We start from the raw sequence: 24,755 nt of genomic DNA, 5'->3' as shown, positions 1-24,755 counted from the left end.
GGCGGTGAGGTCGAGAGGCTGCCTTGCAGCTGAAGGACCCGGGTTCGGATCCCACCTCTTTCTGTAGTAACTTTGATCAAAGTACTTACCCAAAATTGATACAGTAAAAATGTCCCTGCTCTGTAATGAGGTAAATCAGTGTAGGTAGTTTATCACTGTCAATTGCCTTGGAGTAAAGTGTCAGCTAATTAATGAATAACTACTTGGAAATAATTTTCCACGAGGTCCAGCTGTTTACCTTTACCTTGGCGACGAGTGGCACTCGGTGTGGTTATTCTTTTTTAGAAGGAGATCGAGGTCACAACCCTGTAAACGGAAGGTTGTTGGTTTGATCCCCCGGCTGCGATGGCTTTGACCGACCCGCCCTCGCTTGTCTTTACCCAACTGCGAGCTGACCCCACTTGAGAGGGGGCTGCCGGACCACCCCCAGCTCAGCCAGGTCTGGTGTGATCTGCCTTCTCGGAACGCCGGCATCATTTTCATGAAGCGCTCCTGATTTTTCCCATGGCGATCGCTGCAAACTATGGTTCGTTTAAGCGTCGAGATTGGCGGGTTTGGGTCCAAGGTCACGCCCTCTGGTCGCGCCTTACGCTCTCCGGTCCTCTCGGTGTCGAAGTAGCGGGTAACGTAGTAGTCGCAACGGATGACGAGTTAGGCCTCGGGGCGCCGTTATTCTCTGCCTGGGAGTCCTGCCAAACGCACCTGCAGGAGAGCGATTTGTGGTAATGAACTCAGCTGCTGCATCGTGTGGAGCGTAATCCTGTCTGTCAGGAGCTGTTAGCGAGACGCTCTTTCTGGACGAGGCGCCGGTCGCAGCTAATCCCGGAGCTCCGCCCCCTCCGTACATAAGCGCGGATAGCGCCCTGGTGGACGTTTGGAGGACAAGCAGATTGTTTTATGAAATGCCACATTCATAGGCTTCAGTTACATTTGAACGTAATTGCTGAGCTCTATTGCCCCCTTGTGGCCAACTGTCACTGCTCTCTGTTGCCCCTTTATGGCCGAATGTCACTGCTCTTTATTGCCCCCTTGTGGCCGACTGTCATTGCTCTCCATTACCCCCTTATGGCTGACTCTCAGTGCTCAATAGTGCCCCCTTTGTGGGTGGCTGTCAGTGCTCTCTATTGCCCCCTTGTGGTTGACTCATTACTCACTGCTGCCCCCTAGTGGCTGTCTCACCACTCTCTGCTGCCCCAAAGTAATTTAAAATACTAAGTTGCATACAGTGATTTATCCATTCTCACTGCAGGGAAATTTTCACTGGATCAATTCAGAGTAAGTAAGGGTACTGCAGCTGGGGTTGGGATTCAAACCTGAATCCTCCACTATTACAAGGCAATAGCTTGAACCATTACTACCACTACTTACTCACAGCGCCTGGGTGGTGTGAGAGGACGTGGGTTCGATGCCCACTTGGTCTGTGTGGAGTTTGCATGTTCTCCCCGTGTCTGCGTGGGTTTCCTCCGGGTGCTCTGGTTTCCTCCCACAGTCAAAAGACATGTTGTTCAGGTTCCCCCATAGTGTGTGAGTGACAGGGAGAGTGTGTGTGTGTTCCACTGATGTATGGATGAGTGACCCAGTGTAAGTAGTGTATCTAGCAGTGTAAGTTACCTTGGTGAATAAGGGGTGTGGGCTGATAACACTACCTAGAGTTCATTGGAAGTCGCTTTGGAGAAAAGCATCTGCTAAATAAATAAATGTAAATGTACTACAAGCTGCCCCCTATGTACTCTGTGCTGCCTTCCTGTGGTGTGTAAAGTCACTTTGCTCCCTGCTGCCCCCAGCGGTGGTTGGTCTCATGCGTCCCATGTCCCTGTGCCCCTGCAGAACCCCGAGATGCTGACTAGGAGGATCAAGCTGTGGGACATCAACGCTCACATCACCTGCCGCCTCTGCGAGGGCTACCTGATCGACGCCACCACGGTCACCGAGTGCCTGCACACCTGTGAGTGACCGTCGCGTCCCTGCGTTGCCGTGGATACACAGAGGCACTCATTTTGGTCATGTTGAGCGCTACATACTTGGCCCATTAAAATTCTGTACTTTTGTATATAGCGCCGTTCCGAAAGTGTCCCGTCAGAGCCTTTTAGCATTAGCAGAACAGAAGTGGGAATAAATATGAGAGAACAATAAATAGACACAGTCAAAAGATATGTGGAAAATACAAATACCCGTGAGCGTAAGCAAAGGTTAAAGTAGTTAGGCTCGTCATATACGGCCCCGTCTAAAAATATAGCAATGGTTTTGATATCCAGAGATGGAAAGAAACGAAACACACACACACAAGCTGTGGATGTTCTCATTCCGCCGTTGAGAAAAAGAAATGTAGTTGGTGGTTTTGAAAAGTTCTTCCCAGCAGAAGTCAGTGTGTAAATAGAGGAGGGCGCGCAGCAGGTATCAATACTGAGCAGAGTCGTATACAGGAGGGAAAATAAAACCGTTAAAGCTGTAACTGTACCTCATGGGGGAGGGGAAGAGCACTGGGGACACTGAACGCACCGCACAGTTTGGGCCAGCAGGTGGCGCAGCGGTTAGAGCTTTCGCATTCAGAGCTGAAGAACCTTGTTTCGGACCCCTCTTCCTACTGCAGTACCTGCACTCAAGCTACTTGCTCTGAATTGATGCAGTTAAAATGTATTAGGGTATACTACCTACCTTCTGTTTTCGGGTAAATCAGTGTAAAGCTGGGTATCGAAGGTGACTCGCTGTGCGTTTAACAAACGCGGCCGTGTCGCCACGCCTTCCGTCCCTCTGTTCCGCCCTCTCTGCGAGACCTCTTCCCGTGAGGTTTGCCGTCGTGTCCCCGTCTGCCGCCATCCCAAGGACGCGGCGGTTCAGTCGAGGTCAGTGTGGCGCGTGTGCTCTATAGCGCCCCCTGGTGGCTGTGAATCAACTGCAGTGGTGCGTGTGGGGAGCCGGCGTTCCAGAAGTGATGTGCTCTCAAAGTGATGATGGCAGGGGTGTGTGTGTGTGTGTGTGTGGGTGGGTGGGTGGTTAAAGATGGTCTATATTACACCATCATCGCAGTGTGTGTTCCTGGATTGTTTTATACAAACTGTCAGTGTTTCTGGTTTTAACACGCAGCTGGATTCTGACTGTGTGTATCAGTGTGGTGCTCTTCGATGTGTGTATGGCACTCAAACCCAGGAAACGGGAGGGAAGGGAGCAGGTTCGAATGTTGGGGTGGAACTGGAGTTCTTGCTTCTATGTTTAGCCCTGTCTCCTGAGATCTAGGTAGGCTGCGAACCTCCGACTATCAAAACTGAGCTGAAGCTGCTGGTAATTTCATTATTGAAATAATTATTTTGGTAATACACCAGATCTATAAGTCCAAACATTCCTGTGTGTGTGTGTGTGTGTGTGAGAGAGAGATTACCCTGTGATGGACTGGCACCCCATCCAGTATACCCTACTTCACCCTATGCACCCAGGATAGGCTCTGGACCACCGTGACCCTGTTCTGGACAAGTGGTTACTGTTAATGAGTGGATGGGTAAGAAAAAAAAGCGAGATCCCAGACACCTGGTCCTCGACTTACCACAACTGTCTCATTTACCTTATTATATTATTTTTGTTTGGTCATATTGTCTAATACTAACACTGTGTTTTGTGGACAAAAACGCTGTTTCATTTATCGAATGTTTAATTTGCAATTATTATTTTCTCATTCAAATGGTCAGCAAGTGATAAAGTGAATCCTGTCATGGGGTGGAATAGAAAAGGGGAAAGAGAACTGAAAATAAAATTTAAATACTGTAAAGTAATGGTATTTTTCTGTATTAGTGTTATTTTAACATGAATATTGTGTGAAATTAGTGACACATATAGCAGAGATCTGTTATACAACATAGGATTTATACATATTAATTGTTATGCGTCCTTATGTTTTATATAATGCAGCATAAGGGGATTTGCGACTTAAGGCCCTGTTATTGGATTGGAACCCCGCTATAAGTCCAGAACTTGGGCTCGTCTTGCGAAACACCCGCAGAGGGTCCTTCCTGCAGTACTGTCACTAGGCTGTAGGCGGCGCTCTTGGGTCAGGAATGGACAGCTGCCTCCCGGCGCTGCGCCGAGGAGTTTCCGTCACGAGACGTCTCTAGAGCGGACTGCTTCTCTCCCGCTCGCTGCTCTGTCAAAGGTCATTACGAGGCCATTAATGCGCGATTTCTCCGGCCGCCGACGCGGTCGCGAGTAAGAGACTTGCGTCCGCCGAGGGTTCGAGTCGCTCGGCCCTCAGGCTCCCGTCTCACACGGCTGCTCTGTCTTCTCCGCAGTCTGCAGGAGCTGCCTGGTGAAGTACCTGGAGGAGAACAACACCTGTCCCACCTGCCGGATCGTCATCCATCAGAGCCACCCCCTGCAGTACATCGGGTGAGCGGCGCGGGTCGGGCTGCGGCGACGCTTCGGGCCGCAGTTCGGGAAGCAGCCAGCAGGGGGCGCCGGTAGCGCGGGCCGCCGTCCCGTCCCGGCGAGCTCGTCCCTGTGTGGGCGGAGCGGCCTGAGCGGAGGCGGGTAGCCGCTCTCGGAGGGAACGTCCACTCGGCGCGCCCCCCCCGCAAGCCGTCCGCGTGGCACCAACCCCCCCCGATCCCCCGCCAACGCAGGGCTGTTTGAACCCGCTTCAAAGGTTGTGCGGAAACTTCTGGAGCCTTATTATCTACATGTCCAGGCTTTGATTCGTCAGCACAGTGGAGGCTTTGTTGGGGGTGCCATGGCGGTCATTAGCGGCGCCGCCAAGTGCGACCGTTACCCCGTGACGGGGCCCGGGGGGGAGGGTGGAACGAGTCCCAGCGGTGGTACCGCGGTCCCTCGTCCCCGATACTCATCGTATGCTCATGTCCCTTTGTCTCTCTTCTTCTGAATTGTTTAGCTGGACGTTAATTTCGGGAACAAGTCCTTGTCGATGGGCTGCTGTCCGGTGCAGTAATGGCGCCTTCGTGTCACACACACACACACACACACACACACACACCACTGCAGTTCTTCACTCAGAGGGATTAATGCGATCAGAGCTGCGCTCCAGGCTCTCCTTCCACGTTCGCCGTCCCTCCCCACGGGAAGCCCTTCCCCCAGCCTTAACCAGCCAGCTCACCGAGGTCAACAGGGGTTCGAACTGGGCCGTCGGACATCTGCGGCCGCGCAACGACACGGGTCCCGGAGGGGCTCCCCGGAAGAGGCGAGGAATCCCATAATGACCCGCCTCTTCCTCTTTGTTCCAGCTGCTCCTTATAACAAATTAGTAAATGGAATTCACTAAAAAATACACTATATATCCTTTTTCTCCCGATTATTTAGTGCATATGAGGACTGCAGCGATTGGCTCCGCATCCACTACTTCATAAGCAAATCAGCAGGTGGCGTAGCGTTTAGATCCATTGCTTTAAAATCCAGGGACCCAGGTTCGAATCGCACCTGCTGTAGTATCCTTGATCAAGGTACTCACCCTGAACTCGATACAGTAAAAGTTACCCTGTGTTCTGAACGGGGAGTCTCATTGGAAATAAGTTAGATTACAAACCTAGCAGTGTATGTTTATTAATTATTAATATTAATAATAGCAGTAGCAATAACAGTGAGATGGTCTTTTTGCTCTATTAATTCCTAGAGGTGTGGGTATGAAACAAATCATTGTTTGCTAGTAGCTGGAGCAGGTTAAACCAGGGGGTGTGTGTTGGAATGGAAACCTGAACACACACACACACACACACACACACACACACACACACACACACACACACACACACACAGTGCCTTACTCGCACTGTGCTCGGAGAAGGTGAGGAAGGAGTAACAAGGTAACATGAGCCCCCCTCGGGTGAGGGCTTAATTGGCTCACTGTCACCCTTTCCCTGGGTGTGGGGGTGTGAGGGTGGGGTGCGACATGATGGCCTTCCCAGCATGCACTCTGTCTATGAAGGACTTTACACAAAGCGCTCGCTGTTATCGAGAAGGCGCAGTGTCACCAACCACCGTTTGCACGCTATATAATAATAGTAGTAATAATAATGTTGACAGAGACATTAACAGATAGTCTTTACTGTTTGCATTTTGTGTCATTTGAATCACTGAGTGGGGGAAAAAATTTCAGAAACCTGAAGAGAACCAAGCAGCAGTGTAACCAGCATGGGGCAGTTATAATATTAGTAGCCCCTCCTCCGTAACCCCCAAAAGAGTCTGTTGCACAGATTGATGCAGTCAGCGGTGATTATTAAATCTTTTTCTTCTCGCGTGAATTGAATGAAACGGCTTCTGCCGCAGTTACTGCTGCACAGCGATCCTCCCCGTAACAGTGGTACAGACCGTTTCATTCAATCCATATGAGAAGGCAAAGGTTTAATTATGAGAACGTAAATGTACGGCAACACTAACACCCCCCCCCCCGCCCCTTGCCCGGAGGCAGCGTTGCCATACTTTTTTGTGGATCGCCCCCTGCAGGCGGAGCAGCAGCTGAGCTCATCTGTTTAATTTGTAGGGTGATAAAGAGCAGGGCTGGACAGTAATTTGCTGTCGGAGGTCCAAATCCTGCGGCGTTTAAATGAACCACTCGGCAACCAGGAATAGTAATCTTGCGTGCGTAACGGTGGCACCGTGTTGCCGCGGCCCCGCCGACCTCTCGAAATGGGAACGGTGTGCGTTCAACGCTGCCGCGGCGCAACGAGCCCTTCTCGCGGTCGCAGGCTCCTCGTTCTCGGAACGGTCCGGAAGGCCCGCGCTCGGCTCGAGGGGCGTCGCCTCCCTAGAAACGGGCGAAACTTTCTCGTGCGCTCCCGTTCGGGCGAGAGGAGTGTGCAGGTGGGCCGAAAACAGGAAGAGCACGTGGGAAGAAATTAACCAGGGGGGTCCTTCACAGGCTCCTCCCACTCAATGTCTAACAGGCCCCTCCCACATGATTAATTATAATTAGAAAATATTATTATTTTGGTCAACAAATAAGTGGACCCTAGTGTCTGACTCTGATGAGTTCGGTGGAAAAACCGCTTATTGACGGATCCTCGTGGAAAAATGGAGACAATACAGGTAAAATTAAACATACAGGGAAATGTATCTTGGAAAACTCATAACTCAGGTGTTTGTAACAAGAGGAGGCGGCGGCGCACTCTTAAAGCACAGCTTGGCCTTTATAAGTACGGGTACGTTAACATTTTTGCGTTCCGCTGTCGCTTTTCTCCACAGCATAATGTGGCAATACTGAGTATAACGGGGTAACGCTGACAAGACGGGTGGGTGTCGGTGTGGCGTTATGCTCTCGTGTGTTCGTCCTCTTTTGAGAGTACTCTTCTGCGTTGCACCGAGATCCATCGCGTCTCAAACACCGTGTTCTCTGTCTCTCCCCTCCCGCAGCCATGACCGAACGATGCAGGATATCGTCTATAAGCTGGTCCCCGGCCTACAGGAAGGTATGTCCTCGAAGGGGGGTGGGGGAGCGGGGGTTGGGGGGGTTCTCCGCTGCTGGTGCCGTCCTGCTTGACCACTATTATAAAAGACTATGACTATATTGCGCAGGGCGTACAGGGAATGCCGCCGTCCCCTTCTCTGCGTCTCCCGTCTTGCCGAGGTTGGCTCGCGCTTGTAGCGTAACGCTAACGGGTGGACACGCGCAACTCCACGGCGTTACCGGGCACCTGGCTGGGAGACGGGGCGATGTGCGGCCGAGCCGTTTAATGTGTTCGCCTCGTCTGCTTTCTCCTGTGGGCGTCTTGTGTTTTTTTTTTTTTTTTTCTCCACTTGTCAGAAAATTTGTGTCCGCTGTCTCTAGGCCACGTGACTGGACGTCCATGTCCGTCTTGGCCTCGGGTCAGGGGTTCGGCGTGGCTCACGCGCTCTCTCTCTCTCGCTTTCTTTTCCGCAGCCGAGATGAAGAAGCAGAGGGAGTTCTACCAGAGGCTGGGTTTGGAGGTCCCCGGAGACGCCAAGGGAGAGCTGTGTAATACGAAGTTGCACCTCGATGGCCAACACAACGGTACCTTTGCCCCGCCTTTGTCTTCTCATTGCCCCGCCCTTGCCCCGCCCAAATTCCACTTTGCCCAACCCTAATCCGGCCTTAGCCCACTTCACTTTCCTTTACCAGGCTACTACCCCCATCTTGGTAGCCTTGATGTTAAAAAACCATGACCATACCCCTGTAGACTTGCGTGCTCCCAGGTTGTACCCTGTTGGACCCACATGGTAATTGGTGTTATTCCTGTCCTCTCTTCTCCACCTGGGTGACTGCAGGATGTTTGGGGTTCAAGGTTTCACAGGCTGTGTCTATCACGCCGCTTGTTACGGACGGTTCCTACACCTCTACACGTCTTCTTCGTTTACTCCGTGCCGCGGGGCGTTCTTGTACCGTACCTTCAGGATGAGAATATGCAGCGGACTTGTGCCGAGGATGACGGCAGAGGCCCGCGGTTGATCGCTCTTGACATGCGCGCTTTCCGGTGTTTAGTGTGAAGTGGCCTATCGCTGATGGACAGCGCCGCTGATGGCACTTGCCGGGGCTGGTGGGAAGTTCACGAACAGCACGATGATCCTGCTTTAAGTGCTCTAATTAAGTGGAGGTCATTGTGCTCAAGTGGAAAAGTGCATTTTATGTTGCTATCAAAAAATTATGTTTTTTCTTCTTATCTTGAGCAGCTGATCCACTATCGAACGTTCGATTTTGATATATCATTATGTTGTGATATCAGGATTGGTGTCATAAGACTCGCGATCACGGTGTTCGCGTAGATGAGCAGAATTGGGGGGGTTAAAATCTCCTGGTGCGTTACGGTATCTGCAGCATCGTGCTTCGTGGTGTCCCCAGATCACTCCGTCCTTTGCTTTTGTTCAGTAAAATCTCAAAACTCCCTGCTTAGACATAAATGTGTGTTCTTGCTCGCAGGTATTTCAGCGATGATTAGAGAGGCTCTCTCTGCTGAAGTTGCTGTGCCCCCACATGCCCTGCCTGCCGAGCGCGCGTGAACACGAGTGGTCTTTGTCGAGAGAGATGAGGCCGTCAGCGTCAAGCCCCTCGTACGCCACAAACAGCAGGCCCCTCCCCCTCGATCCACCGCAAGCCCCTCCCTTCGATCCGCCGCAAGCCCCTCCCCTTCGATCCACAGCAGGCTTCTACTACACAATTCCCAGCAGGCCCCCTCCACCTGATCCCCAACAGACCCCTCCCACTCGATCCCCGGTTTTCTGCTCTCGACGCTAAGCGAAGCAGTGCGCTCAGGGTATTGAATTAAATTACATGACCTTTTGAGAAGTTATTTTGCTGCCTCGGTCTCCATCAGGGATCGGGCTGTCCCTCGAACCTGCGACCGGCTATCAGAAATTGGAAATCATGTCATAATCTGGTGTTTGTGTGGGTACAGTGCAGCCCTGCGGTATTCTTGATGCGGTTAAGTCCAGGGTGTATCATGTGTGATGTACACAGTATCATGGTAAACTGTCCTCCAGCACTTTGTTGAGTTCCCAGGCTGGGCTGGAGCTCATAGTGACCTTTTTTACCATGTCTGAGAGTGACACCTGACCTTTCCGCATCTCTCGTCCCTGTGCCGCAGGGGACGTAAAGCCTGAGGATGGGGCCAATAAGGAGTCTCCAGAGGACAAGCAGGAGGAGGACAATGACTACCACAGGAGCGATGAACAGGTGCCTGTCCCTGGAAACACACACACACACACTTACACACTCTGAGAAACGCTTCCTGCAAATTCCATGCTATTCAAACGTTTTGTCAGTTTTAATCCCATAAACAGCATGCATGTAAGCAGATGATTAGCATTTAATTTGTTGGGAATAATTTTTAATTCTTGAGCTCGTGCAGAACGTTATCGATAGCGCGGGCTCTCGTCGTTAATGCAGAGGTTCCGTTGTTCGCAAACGCGGCCTAATCGTGCGAGTCGCAGCGCAGCGCTCTGTAATGAACAACCTGCTGGGTTATTGATAATGGAAGAGGATGCGGGGGCACGGGGGGATTCTGGCCTGCTTCCACGGATGGGTGGCCCCCCCACTGTGTCTGCTTGACAACCCCCCCCCACTGTGACCTTGGCCTGGAGACGGTGGCCAAATGCAACAAAATGAGAAAACGGAATGAGCCAATGAGACGGCAGCGATCGGTTGACCTCGTGTCGAGGGACCTTTTTAAACGGCGGTTCGACCCCCGCAGCCCCGATCGAGGCTAAAATGGACCGTTTCGCTGCCGGACAGCGCCGAAGCCATCTGAAGGGCAACAGGTATTTGTATTAATAAAACGTTGGATTTTGCAATCTTGTTTCATCTTGATAATATTCCAAGAGGGAGAATTTCAAGCCGCTGCGTCCATGAGCTCGTTTGCATGCGAGGCGAAGAGTAAATGATGTCACGTCGAACGAGGCATGAACCAGTAACGTGGCTATATCTTCCCTTTTTCTTTTTGTGTTTCACATCCCCGCACGTTTTTTGGTGTAAAAATGAAGCCCGCCGTGCTGGTTCGCATTCAGACTTTATTTGCTTGCTTTGCAATTATATTATTCATTTATGAATTTAGTTAGGCTAATGCAGGCGTGCGGCTCGGTAATTTGATGCCATTGTTGGCCGGGCTGTTCCGCCATTAACTCAAATGTCCCTCGTAAAGAGCTCTTGTTTAAATAATGAATTCCTCTCGACGTGAGATCGCTCTCCCCTCGGCCTCCGTCGGTTTCTAAAGAGGCTGAGCGGCGGAGAAACGGCCCGGCGACTCGGCGGGGTGAAGAAAGTCGTTCGGCCGTCAGCCAGGAAGGCGTGCGGCGCCACGCTTGGCTGGACCTTGGTGACCAGATATTGGAATGACGGGATGGTTCAGAGCATCACAATATTACCTCATTTATATACATATGTATATACACACGTACAAGTGGTCCCCGACTTACAACGGGGTTACCTTCCGCGAAACCCATCGTATGTCGAAAATATAAGTCGGAAATGCATCTAATGCACCTGACCTACTGAGCATCATAGCCTAGCACACGTGCGATGGCCGTTATGGGCTTGCCCCCTTATGCGGGGCAGTTATCTTGAGTTTCTCCTCGAGAGTAATTGCCTTCCTCTTCTTCCCCTCACCTGTAGCAGGAGACATAGATGGGCTTTTCTATGACGTGATGGAGATTCGGGGGCGTATCTGTATAGCGACCGCGTGGCAGACTGGGAGATGCGGATTGCTGCTGCCGCCCAGCATCACGAGAGAGTATCGCGCCGCATATCGCGCCGCACGTCGCTTGCCCAGGAAAAAAATCGAGATTCAAAATCCGAAGTACGCTTTTTACCGAATGCGTATCGCTATCGCATCATCGTAAAGTCGAAAAATCCTAAGTCGGACCATCATAAGTCGAGGAGCATCTGTATGTGTGCGTGTATAGAAACGTATATGTAAATATAATGTTATTATATATGTTGTATATGTGTGTTTTATATGTATAGATAATCACATATGTTTATATATGTATGCATATCCACGCACACATATATTCGAGAATTTTAAAAAATTATTTTTTTGTCAAAAAGTTGTCGATCATTAAGCAAAATGAAACCCAAATGCGTTTAAAAACGCTGTCACTACATAACATAGAATATATTTTTGGAAACGCAGAATTGGAAAGAACCGCCACATTTTTTTTGCACCAGCCTCCTTCCTCCCCCTCATCGGGATCGCTGGCCGTTTTCCCTCCCTCTTGCTCGAGATGGAGCGCAGTTTCCAAAAAATGACTTGAAAATTTCGAGGGCTGTGCGAGCAGCCAACTGTAAACACGCAACAGGGGAAACATTGTGTAACTCTAACTGTGGGTGGACTTCAGCGCGGGCGGGAGCTGCGAGCGCCCGGGACAGACTGTATGTAGGACGCGGGCGGCTGAGAACGCCACCTTGGGCGCGTGGGAGACGCGCGCGGTCCTTAATCGCGGCCCGCCGGCCCGTGTGCCTCCTGCAGGTGAGCATCTGCCTCGAGTGCAACAGCAGCAAACTGCGAGGCCTCAAGCGCAAGTGGATCCGCTGCTCGGCCCAGGCCACCGTCCTGCACCTCAAGAAGTTCATCGCCAAGAAGCTCAACCTGACGTCATTCAACGAGGTACCGCTTCTCTACCCGCCCCCTCCGGGACCTCGGCGGACCGATTGCGGCGCGGCGTGTCGCGGCGGGGGGTCTCGACCTTTATTCGTATTTCTATATTTGGCCCAAATCCTCAACCTCTTGTGATTGACAGCGGTACCCCGTCAATCAGAGGTTCGTCCACAAACCCGGGGCAGGGCACTCCCTCCCGCCCCTCTCGCCCCGGTACACTGGCACCCCGAGGCCGCTTGCCCTTCTCCATTTGTTCTTCAGGAAATGAGCTCCTGTAACACCTCCCACCTTCTCTCGTGTTCCGCGGGGATTCTCAGAGCCACATGGCGGCAAGTCGCCGCGTGTCTGCGGAGCACGACAAATTATCTCCTTCATTATATGCGCGTGGGCGTTCCTCTGTAGGATGAACCCGTGGCGTTCGGCTCCGTGTTGATCACGGGCGCGCGGATTTTGGAGAGGAGGCGTGCGGAGAGTGCCGTGGCGTTGCGGTCGCGCCGCGGCCCATCCGCAGGAAGTCGTTGACGCCGTCGCCGCGCTCCTCGTCTCGTGTCGCGGAACGCGCTTTCGTTACGACCGCGCCCGCTGCTGCTCCTCCGCGTTTGTGTCCGCGATAGGAAGTATTTCCACAGGTGAACGCGCACCTTAGTGTACCGGACTTTCTTCTTCATTTATTTATCTGCTGTTTTTCTCCAAAATTTGACTGAACGTTTGGTCGATGTTGCTCTTGATTGCTTTGGTGTTATTTGTCAGACTCCTTTCCCCAGAGTCATTTACCATGCAAGGTTTGTACAACGAGATGCTTCAACTGATTGTCTCATTTATACAGTTGGGTAATTTTTACTGGATCAGTGCAGGGTAAGTTCCTTGAGGGAGAGTACCACGGTTGGGCACTGTGATGGAACCGTTCGGAATTCCTATTGTCCTCTTTCGCTCTCTTTGGCACTCAGGATTTTGCCTAGAAATTTTTCCTGCTCTGGTGCTGAAGTGGACCACACTGAACGTCTCACCAAAGCATGGTGAAAATTCAGCCTAATCCCAGTATATGACACTATACACCCTTTGGCTCTTGCAACGGGCCTTTAGCTCAGCGTGGCCGGGTTTTTATCGATATGTTGATGCGTTGGGGACGTTGACCAGCAGCTTGAGCTCAACGCTCTTCCTACACTAGGCTCTGGCTCTGACCCCATCCCGTGTTTCATTGCAGGAGACGTGCAGATGTTTTTCTTCGCAAAAATCACGATCGTTGTTATCAGTGCCTCTTTGAGCTGCGCCAACTGGTTGCCCTATGCTCGTGGACGCCACGCCGATGACTTGAGGAGGCTGTTTTCGGGGGCCGCTTCTAAAGTCCACCTGTTTGTAGCGTGAAGGTGTCTTTGCACACCTGGCTCTTGGGGAGGAGAAGAGCGGTGGCCCCATGTCCCTCCAGCCATTGCTGATGGAGAGATGATCCTTTGAAGAAGTACGGTTTTGCAAGGGGTTACTGTGCTTGCAAACTGGTCGACGTACTCAAATATTTCTAAATGTATAAAGCATGTTTCTGAGATGTTAAACAGCCAAGTGCTCGAGGAACATTAGAGGATCTGCCGCCGCTTTGGGCGTCGTTCTTCGCTTTTGGCCGTGACTAATATAGTTTTTTGAAGCTCGGAGAAAAGGAACTCAAGTCATTCCTCTGAAGTGCGATCTGTCCTGCCTCGGTCTGTCTGTTTGTTTGTTTGTTTTGCTCCTATAGGCGAGTAATGTGTGATTCATACCCCCGTGTTTGGCTCAGTATGGTCTCTGTCAGGCATTTTGCGCATTTCCTTTTTCTTAATTTTGCCCTTTTATTTTAATCAGCTGGACATTTTATGCAACGAAGAAATCCTGGGCAAGGACCACACGCTGAAATTCGTAGTCGTGACAAGATGGAGATTTAAGGTAATAACTGGACACTCCATAACTACAAACGAGAATGCCGAGGGGGCGGTTAAATGGCACACGCTGCCTGAGACATTTAAGAGCCATATGGTTATTATAGCCAAACTTGCACTGATTGACGCAGTGATGTTGTTCAGTGGCGCTCACTTTGCCATATGTTCCAAAAATTAAGTCAGTCATGTAACTCTTATACTGTGGGCTGATTTTTACAAAAATAAACCTCGGAGTAGATATAATAATTTTATAAACAAAAAAAAGCAGTAATGAGTTTGTTGTTATTATTATTGTCATTATGATGACTATCACTCGTTCATTGATTAATTCAAGATATGTTGGGAAGTTGTTCGCTTTACACAGGATGTCAGTCCATCGCATAATAATAATAAAATTATTGATTATAATGGATACATAGTTATTTTTAATTAATAATAACAAATGTTAATTACAGGGCCTTTTATAATTCGGTTTACTTATGTTTTTTTTTTTTTTTTTTTGCACGGAGGTTTGAAACGCGTGGCTCATTTCCATGTTTCCCAAACGAAAGCACACACACCACCTGTATGTTTTTCCCCTCTCTCCTGTGCAGAAATCTCCACTTCTCCTGCATTACAGACCCAAGATGGATTTGCTGTAGTGGGACAGAGCAGCTGCAGGACCCCCCCCAGGTTCAGGGCGTCACGCTCAGCTCCTGCTGCGGCGATGTCACCGTCCCGGCGTTAACGCGACCCCACGTCGACCACCAGCTCACCCGAAGACCACCCGGCCACCAGGAGGCACCCCTGTAACCGGGGAGGGGGGGGTTCCTGAGACGCAGCCTTTTGATCTGCTAAGTCCTACACATGTGAACATTGGAAAAAGAGAGAGAGAAAAGATATTTATACTTTTGTACAGAAGAGAGATTAGTGAAGCAACCCAGACACTACTGGTACTCTGTTTACACTTGGACAGGAGGAGGAGGACGGTGGGCAGGGCGCCACTGCTTCTGTACCTGCGGACATGACCTCTGACCTCCCCTGCAAACCCGCCTGCCGTCGCGTTTTCGTGAGTTGTGACACCAGCGGTGCGGGGTGGCGGACACACACACTCCACAGTCCACTCCTTTCAGGTCACACATCTTGGGAGCGCAGAAAGTACATATATATAGTTATATATAAACACGATTTCTAAACAGTTTATCGAGTTTTGTATCGTCTCTGGGGAATTTTTTTTTTTTTTTTGTTTTTTTTTTTTTTTTTTTTGTTTTTCGGGGTTTGGTTTGTTTGAGTCGATTGTGAATAGGACGAATCTGAATTTCTGTGTAGTAATTTATGTTCTATATACCAATATTGTATATAAAAAAGAAAGTATGAGAAAGATTTAGGTATGGTTTCCAGAAGTGCTATAATCAGAGTTTCGTGCAAATAGTTGTGGGAAGAAAAGGAAAACTATTGGATAAACGTAAAAAATGGATCGGAACTTATTTCATTGGCTTATTTACCCGTAAAAGTGGGGAGATGATCAGCGGTGTGCGGGTTCGACGACTGTGCGGAGTCCTGTGATGAGTTGTGTGTTATTGGAAGCGACTCAGAGAAATGGAAAGTACTTCAGGTGCCCCGTCATAATTTTGCATTATTATCATCTGAGGAATATCTCAATTTTCACTTTTTTTTTTTTCGCTCATTGTATATGCATTTCTGTTTGGCCTCGTGTTTTCCAATAGACCTGTGTTTGCTGGAGGTTTTTCGATCTCACATTTCGGAGGAAGTTCTCATTCCCTTTTCTTTCCATCTCATCTCTTTTTTTAAAAAATTTTTTTTTCTCTTTGTTTCCACGGGTGTTTCGGTTGTGGGCGAATGGTGGCTTCGCCCACTCGATGCACAAGGCCTCAGTAGGAAGAGGCTTATCATAGCATTAGTACCCCTCTCCTCATACACCACTCAAACGTGTATTTCAAGGTGATTTCCACGTTGAGCATAATTTCTGAAGTCACTGCTCCGGAAGGTAACAAAGGCTCAACACCCCCCCAGCCCCCCCACCTTTTCTCTTCAATCTATTTGGCTCGTTGTCTGAATGTAAATATTGAAGAATTTCAAAGAAGCATAAGGCCTTATGTAGAAAGTCGTTTTAAATTATTAAATTATATAGATTAAGGATGAAACCCGTTTCTCTTTCCTTTTTTGCATAAATGAAGCTTCCGGAATATGTTCCAGGATTTTTATATTGACTGTTTCACAAACTGTTTTGGGAGTCAGATAATTGTTTATGAATGTTTTTGGTATATGTAACTTGATGTGAAATTACCATAATTCACCGTAATATGCAGGGATTAGACCCAAAATTAATCCCTAACTTCACATATACAGCATTAAATGAACGTTGTGTTTTAAATTTACTTTTTGAATTGTGATATGTTCAGATCTGAGATGGAACAAGCATAGCTGTCATTTTAATGGATTAAACATCACTGAAGGTAGTTTTTTTTTTTTTTTTTTTACAAAAACATTTCCAATGGAATCAAACTGTTTAGTCTACAAATTGGGCATTTTTTCAAACAAGGTGCATATGTCGATGTTTATGCTGTAATCTGGATTTACAGTATTTTGGGGTGGTTCGCACAGATTTTCTTGGAAACTTATTTCAGTGCATCAGGGCATTAATGTGTTTTATTTAAAATGATCTCTTTCAGATGAGAAATGTTTATTAAAAAAGTCTCCACACCATTTTGATTGAATCCCACGGTGTTTCAGCAGAGTAAACAGGCTGATTTTTGGACCCTTTTTCCTTGCTTTGCCCCGTTATTCTCACAACAGCTCTGCTTACTGAATATTCCAGAACAGTCAGGTTTAAAAATTGAAAGAGTGTGTTTTTTTTTTTTTTTAAATTTAAATGATTTAAAGCATGGCTGCTGCCCACAGATATTCTGGAAACTCATATAGGTGCTGTTTGCTATTCTCACATCCTGTTGCAAAGGGTCAGTCGAGCCGAAAACGGTCCAGGGATCCAGGCGCAGGGTCCCAATCCCGAGTGCTTTCCAAATGCTGACTTACCCCACAAGCCCCAAACTGTGACTATTTCCCTCCGCCGTGCTGCTGTACACTGAGAAGAGCCACACGAAGTCTCTTTGACACCCCCGAAGTGGGTTTACTACTGAGTTTACCTGTGAGCTCAGTGCCTTTTACACATTTCTAATGGGATTCCTTGGTAACCTTTTTATAGCCATTTTGCATTGATGCAATATATAAAAATGACAGTCGAGGTTATTATTAACATTGGTAATAACAATAATAGCTGAGCCGTCATGTGGCATTTATGAACTGGTACAGTTAAGTGGAGGCACAAGTTGTATTTGAGTTTCTTTGGGCTCATTTTCCAGCGTGTGGAACACTTTGTGTTTAGCTCTGGGGCGCATTGGGTGGTGGTGGGAGGGACACTTCTCGGTGCGACGCCGCCACGGCGACGGCTCGGTGCTTTTCTACGCCTCCACATCCGAGGATGGTGCTAACCGCGAACGGTGCGGATGGCCCCTCGCTGCCACCCACATCTTTGACACGTCATCACCGTGGAGACCTTCAGTGTTCTCACTTTGTCTCGCTTCGTCGTACACTTTGCACCTCATGATGACAGTGACATGGGTATTTTTGATCTCTTTGTTTTCCCTGTGGCCCTTATGAGACCGGGAGCCTTGCGTCGGAGTGCTTATCATTAGAGCAAGTTTTACTTTCTCAAAAAAAAAAAAAACTCAACTGTAGAAATGGAATATTTCTCAGCTGTATCTGACGTGTTTATCCTTAAATCTGCGACCGTTTAGCCCCGCAGCAGACTGCGTAAAGGAACCGTACTCCTGTCTTCTCTGTAAAATATGTCCTCAATCTCTCCTAGGTGGTCTGATTTATTGGCACGGAGGGGGGCTGGAGGTTCAGGAGACACGGATCGAAGAAATTACGGGAATCCCTCGAGAGGCCGGGCGTTGTTGCACTTCGAAGGAGCTCTTGAGATTTTGCGGGGTTCGGCAGTTGGTGGAGGAGTTTTCGCAGAGTGCCGATTGGCTGTTTGTCACCTGTCGATGTGGTGTTCTTTATTGGAGCCGCTGAAGCGTCTTGGCACAATAAACCATGGCGGAGGTCGAGGGCTCAGAAGGCAGAACTCGTAACGGTCCTGTCCGTCTGCACCGTCACAGTTGCTCCCTGGGATCATGTGGCAGGGACTGTGTTAAACGGTGACCTGGGAGTAGCATTTGTTTGAAACTCGTTTTATTGTAGAGGATCTAGGCCCGTGTATTGCTTTGAACCGGCGACGAGGCAGAGAGAAGAAGGAAGACATTTCAGGCAGCCTTGGTTTGTGCTCTCTTGTTGTCCCGACTCCCCCCCCCCAACCCCCAATCCGTAAACAGCTGAACAGATCTACTGAGCGTGAGGTTCTGTGACCACCAGCATGACCGTGCTTGCTCGTAGACTGGGACACCGGGTCCTTGTGAAATGTTCGATTTTTTCTGTGCCAGAATTGGTGTCCCCGCCAGTCCGCTGTTTGCACTGACTTTTTGGATGTCCGCGTGCTGTCATAGAGGTGCTTTCTCATGCGCGACAGCGTTTCTGATTGTGTGAAACGGAGCAAGTGGCGCCCATCGTGATATAGGTCTCGGGGGCAGCAGTGCCCCTCCCTGGCAGCCGGGCGCCTGGAAGTGTCATTCTGACTGAAGCTACTGTTATGAATGACGTGGGACACAGATTGGCAGATGAGAGGTGTGACATGTGGCGCTTTAACTGTGAGCCTCTATGCCAAATCGGCGTGTGGACGGTTTTTCGCGTCGACTGGTTGTGGTGGTTTCAAGCTGCACCATCTAGCTCTCCCGCCAGCAGCCACGCAGGGTATAATTGCTGGCATCCATTTTTTCCCCAGGACAGGTGGGAGTTCCCATGGAGAGGGGGCTGTGCAGCGTTTCAACCATCTCGGTCACTTTTTTTCCATCTCCCTGCTGTCATCCTCTGAGCTTCGTGGCTTGTTTTTCTGTGCGTTTCGTTTCACTTTGTAGTAATTCCCTTTGGATTAGCCGCTGCATCCGCAATCACAAACATACTGGACAGAGATCCTTCCATAAAACATAACTGCAACCCTCAATTTTCCCCTTTCTTGCATTCGGCATGCGCTCTCTATTAGCCCTGCTGTATTGCTGTGAATGTGATCATATTTTGCATAATTGCTCTCTTGTGTGAAACAAAAACCCTTGAACGCGTCCTCAAGTTTTCGGTGAAGGTCTTAAAGTTTATGTGGCATCGTGCTTTGGTGTATTTCGTCTAGGTGCGGTGGCGGGGAGGGGGGGAGGGAGAAGAAAAAAAAATGTGCAATATATGCTTAGATGGCCATCACATTGCAGGCGAAACCTCCAGGCTCCTTTGGGTTCCCCGTTGTCTCAGGTCACACGCTGCCTCCCTGGGCCCGGACCTTGGGCTGACGGCAGTCTCACATCACTCTAATTTGCACCGATGTCAGGTCGGTGGGGTTCTCTCGGTATTATTATTTTTTTTTCCTTCTTCCTTCAAAGTGTTTTTGTGCCACGTTGTGAGTTTATTATTATTATTATTGTTATTATTATTATTATTATTATTATTATTATTATTATTATTGTTGTTTTTCTTTTGTTGCTATTGTTATCATGGACACTTATTGAAGTGTCATTTTCTTTAGTGTATTTTCTCATTTGTATTATGATTATTTATTGCACATGTAATAAGAAAAAAATATTTTTGTTTTCATTGCCATGAGAGTTTAGTCCAAACTAAGTCGAGATGAGAGAATTGGGTTGTTTTTTTTTTTTTTTTTTTTTGACAAATAAGGAAGCATTTTATTGAAAATCTCAAGAGTGTGTATTTCATTAATAAATGCCTTTAAAAGAATCATCTGCCTTTGTGTTGTGTCTCAGAAAGACTAGGTTATGAACGTTTGCTCACTCTTGGTACTGGATGGCTCATTTTTTAATTTTAATCGGACTCCTTTCCCCAAAGTGACTTAGAATGTGAGCTTTGTGCACGGGCTATGTTTGTGCACTGATTTGCCCATGTATACAGCAAGGTTAAAATTTTTGCTGTATCAGTTCGAGGGTACTGCAGCAGGAGGTGGGACTCAAATGCAGGTTCTCCAGCTGTTAGCCAGTGGTTCTAACCACCGTGCCACCTTCTGGCCCAGAAGAATCTGAATTTTTAATATTTCTGCCGTGTCATAAACAACGAAGGATGATTGACGAACCCGAACGGGGGCCTGCTGTAACCCCGGCAACCCGCACACTTTTTATATGGAGTGCGCCACCGTTTCCCAGACTGTCATGAATGTTTTAAAGTGACAGTTTTCTGAGTGGTTTCAACAGGCAGCAGACGTTTAACAGGGGCACTGCAGGGTAATGAACTACTCTCCCACCTGCTTTGAATTCGGTCCTGCCAGGTCGCTAACATCGACCGAGCAACTCGCAGGTGAGAGGAAGCGGGTGTCGGAACAAATGTGCGACGCTCCTCCTCAGGTTCTTCGCTACGCCGCTGTCTCTTTCCATCAATGAGCAGCAGGACCGAGGACGCTTGCGACTTTCTGCAGAACCGGAGTTTCGATCGTCAACTCGAGAGACGGTATTTACATAAATAATCCAGGCGCTGACGCACGCTGCTCCGTAACTTAACCTCTCAAAGTTATGGCATAAATTAAAAAATCAATTTTCATAAAATCCCGCACATGCATATTGTAGCTGAGATTCCGCCGCCGACATAATCATAATAATGCTCTGTAATGGAATGCGTAAAAAAAAAAAAAAGTAATCATGCGAGAAATGTTTTGAACGATGAGGCTTTCAATATTAACACCATGGTTTTATAATATTTCCCCCCATACATCTTCTGCCTTTGACAAAGCGTCTCCATTCGGTTGATCGGGGGGGGGGGGGGGGGGGGGGGGCGGCTTCTCATTTCTGGAAACAGTGATTCAGAATTTGAACTTGGAGAAAGAAGACCACCTCTAAGGCACGTTTGAAATGGTACAAGAGAATGGTGCACCATGAGCAAGTAGACAATGGGCCAGAGGCCCTTTGTTCCAGTTGGATGCTGCAGCCCCTGATTCAATGTACTCTAATTTAAAATCATTTACTCTCTAACTTTGCTTTTAGTGATGCACGCCGAGCTCTCCGGGACCGTAATTTGGTTTACTTCCAGCACGCCGTAATCTCATTCTGCTTTAAAGCCTCTGCTTTCAGAGAAAAAAAAAAAAGGCAACGAGGTGTTTCTGAAACATGGCCTCCATTCCATCTCAGTCCCCTGAATGGCCCGCGAAGAAGGAAGCGCTGCAAGGCCTCGCCTGCCCCCCGCCTTAAAGGCGTCGGATTCGGCACGCGAGGTCGACCGCGGGCAGCCGGGGGGCTCTCTGGCGTAAACCACGCAGACGTGTTGCAGGTTCTACAGATCTTTTGGTGTATGAAATATTATATGTTGGGCAGAGCGCGTGGATTCTCGGGGTCGAACACGAAAAAAAAAAATGCATCTTTTGGTTAGTCATCTGAAAGCCGTAGGTACACACACACTGTCCAAAACCGCTTATCCCAAGTGGGGTCGCAGCGAACCGGCGCCTAACCTGGCAACACAGGGCGCCAGGCTGGAGAGGGAGGGGACACACCCAGCACGGGACGCCAGTTCGTCGCAAGGCACCCAAGCGGGACTCGAACCCCACACCCACCAGAGAGCAGGACCCAGCCAAACCCACTGCACCACCGCACCCCCTCTAAGCCATAAAAAGCTGCATGTTAACTTATGCAATTATTATTTAGGTGACACCTTTGTCAAAGCAAACATAAAAAGTGTGTGTGTGTCTGTAGATGTGGGCATATATATGCAGGTATATCACCATCACTTGGGATTGCTACATCACATAATGTAGCATAATTGTGACGTATGTAGCAATCCCAAGTGACAGCAATATCAGAAATAAGGAGCACTAGAAGATGAGAAGTACCAAGGGCTTGAAAGAAGAACTGGAATGGATGTGGAAGATGAAGTCAAGCCAGAGTGGTCCCAGTGGTAATAGGAGCGCTCGGGACTGTGACCCCTAAACTGAGAAAGTGGCTCCAGCAGATTCCGGGAACAACATCTGAAGTTTCTCTCCAGAAAAGTGCAGTCCTAGGAGCAGCTAAGATACTGCGCAGAACCCTCAAACTCCAAGGCCTCTGGTGGAGGACCCATGCTTCAGAAAGACACACACACCTCCCCACCTGGGAGATTTTATATATAAGCTCTATATATACAGTATACATCCACATATACACTTTGTAAGTGGTGAGCTAAAGAATGTTTATATGTTTGTGCTTGCTTCTGACATTTATAATGTCATTTTTAATTCAGTATTTTTTCAATTCAGAGTAAGCACCATGCTACTTACCATCAAGGGAATTACAGCAGGAACAAGGTATCAAACCTGGGGGCGTTGAGCGCAAGGCAACAGCTCCAACCATTACGCGGCGCATTGCATATGTAAATGTTGCTGTGTATGGTTAGTGCTGTGCTCCACACTTGTAAGGTAACGTGCTATGTATTCATTTATAATATAATTGGAATGGCATTGAAGACTGCAGCTGTACTGCACCTGAAGGTGATAGACCGGCAGGTAGGTAGGTGGGTAGATCGATAGATAGAAAAATCACTTTATTAATGCGGAAGAAAGTTGCAGAATCATCATTGCTTACTTTCCTCGGCATGGCTTTTGCAAGTCAAACAAAGGGAATGATGCTGCAGTGTGTACAATAGTACTGACAAATAATGGAATAAAAACGGTACTGGGCCCGGCGATGCTTTCGTCGTTTAGTTTGCTGGAATCAGTCCACGTGTTCTCCACAGGCTGGCATACAACCCCGGGTGAGAACAGATTAGGAAAGGTGAGTTGTACATCCTCGTTAAACGTTCTCCTTCGTGTATGTGCTGCCTGCCTGACGTGGAGAAGGAGATCAGGTGAGTGTGAGACGTGTGATGGGCCTGAGGTGCCTTCCTCCCCAGGGGCTGCTCTTGTGGCGGCGGATGGGGGAGTGTTTTACAGCAGGCCCTTTCTGTTTTTTCGACCAGTTGTCATTGGTTGCTGTGAACATAGAACGCCATCATCCAGGTGTGCTGGGATGAGGAGGATGAGCGGTCACCCTGGAGCACAATGGGGGGGTGACAGCCTTGCACTGGCACCGGTGGGGTGGGGGAGCGGTCTCTTCTTCAAGTGGATGTGTGACATGTGAACCTCCACGCTGAGCAGTCAATCTTCTTCCCGCCAGCACACGGGGACCCTGGGGACCCCCGCTCAGCATCAGAGCCCGGGGCACAAATATTTCACAGGCAGTTCTGGTGTGTGGGCGGAGATGCAGGTGGGGGGTGGCATCCCAGCACCGCACTCACCAGCCATCAAAAGCACTTACCTCTGAACAGGGAGAGCGGTGCAAGACTCGGTGATGTGGCACAATTGGTCCGCGCAGCTGTCACTCTTATTTGACATAAAAATGGGCATGAATTGCTGTGGTCTGATGAAGAAGTGGCCTCGGTTACACAACGTTTTTTTGAATAAGCGTGGAGCGTCGGGGTTTCCTCGAGTTGCAGTCTAATGAGCACTCCGAACATAATTTATTCCATCAGATGTGGTTTTAGGTAAGCAGAACATGGACCGCTGCAGTCGGCTTGTAACCTGCAAGGGAATGCAGTGCAGAGTGGCATTCTATTTCACAAATGATTTTACATGATGAATTTTCAGCCTCACATTAATTAACTTAATTATTATTAATTTTTCTGATGCTTTTCTCCAAAGTGATGTACAATGTGAGGCTTGTACACTAAGGTACTCACACTGATTTACCTTTTTATGCAGCTGGGTTATTTTTACTGTGTCAGTTCAGTGAGTTCCTTGATCAAGGGTACCACAGCAGGAGTGGGGTTTGAACCTGGGACCTCTCAACTGCTTGACAGCTTCAACTATTACGGCACCTGCTGCCCCTGTTAAGTTAATGTTCAGCAGGTAGCATAGTGGTGAAGACCACTGACTTGCTATCACAAGATTCAGATTATGAATTTTCTGCTCTTATCATTTTCCTACTGATCAGATGGGATGAGACCCCACCTTGGGGCCTTCACATCCAATCTGTCCTACAAAATCTTAACTTTACAGGTATTTAAGACTTCTGGTCCAACCTGGAGCAATCAGTTCTATGCCAGAACCTCATTTTATTCGAGACCCCTATCATCCATCCATCCATCCACAGTTTTCTCCAGCTTTGTTTGTTATAACAGTACCATTTCAGGGAATTAACAGCATTCTCCAATTTTCTCCCATACAATGAACTACTGCAAACAAATCTTTCTTATAAAGATGCCGATTATTATATATTTCATTTTTTCCTGAGATCATCTGATTTATAGCTTTGGCATAACATATTGTTCATAGGAAGACAGCTGTAAATCACATTTTTTACAGCTAGTTACATTATCTGTCTTTCATGTGTAAGAAGCTCTTCAACTGTAGATCAAAAAGACTTTTACACTGCTGGAAAGATTTCTTGAGCAAGGATTCTTCTAATAATTTAGCATGTTCACTTTTTCATGGACTCTTTTTAATTAACAAGTACAAATACAAATTTCATCATAAAAACTAAAAAGGTCAGGGATGTTCCGTGTTTTCATTTGTTTTGAGGTATGTAATTCTCCATAAGGAAGTATGGTCTCTCATGGGCAAACTCCTAATGAGACATTTATAGAAGACAATGAATGTGTTTTCCTTTTGAATGTTGCAGAACATCATAGCTATAATGTACCGAACGAAAACAGTACCATTTTT

General features: G+C 48.3%; 1 protein-coding gene across 6 annotated transcripts in view; it reads left to right on the top strand.

The window, feature by feature from the left end:
• Positions 1 to 15,145, top strand: part of pcgf3 (polycomb group ring finger 3) — a 34,294-nt gene extending 19,149 nt beyond the window's left edge. For 5 of the 6 annotated variants that reach the window (XM_029252257.1, XM_029252256.1, XM_029252260.1 and 2 more), the window contains 8 exons: positions 1,828 to 1,945; positions 4,278 to 4,374; positions 7,345 to 7,400; positions 7,853 to 7,963; positions 9,531 to 9,619; positions 11,910 to 12,047; positions 13,872 to 13,952; positions 14,539 to 15,145. In XM_029252257.1, the coding sequence (XP_029108090.1) occupies positions 1,837 to 1,945; positions 4,278 to 4,374; positions 7,345 to 7,400; positions 7,853 to 7,963; positions 9,531 to 9,619; positions 11,910 to 12,047; positions 13,872 to 13,952; positions 14,539 to 14,586 (729 nt within the window). In that variant the 5' untranslated portion in view covers positions 1,828 to 1,836 and the 3' untranslated portion in view covers positions 14,587 to 15,145. Of the gene's footprint in view, positions 1 to 1,121; positions 1,276 to 1,827; positions 1,946 to 4,277; positions 4,375 to 7,344; positions 7,401 to 7,852; positions 7,964 to 9,530; positions 9,620 to 11,909; positions 12,048 to 13,871; positions 13,953 to 14,538 lie in introns of those variants that run through there. The other variant, XM_029252258.1, reaches the window with a different exon arrangement.
• The last annotated feature ends 9,610 nt before the right edge of the window (positions 15,146 to 24,755 follow it).

This window comes from Scleropages formosus, chromosome 5 (assembly GCF_900964775.1).
Source record: "Scleropages formosus chromosome 5, fSclFor1.1, whole genome shotgun sequence".
Lineage (NCBI taxonomy): Eukaryota > Metazoa > Chordata > Actinopteri > Osteoglossiformes > Osteoglossidae > Scleropages > Scleropages formosus.
The sequence above is the reverse complement of the archived record's forward strand: the minus strand, read 5'-3'. Positions and strand labels throughout refer to the sequence as shown.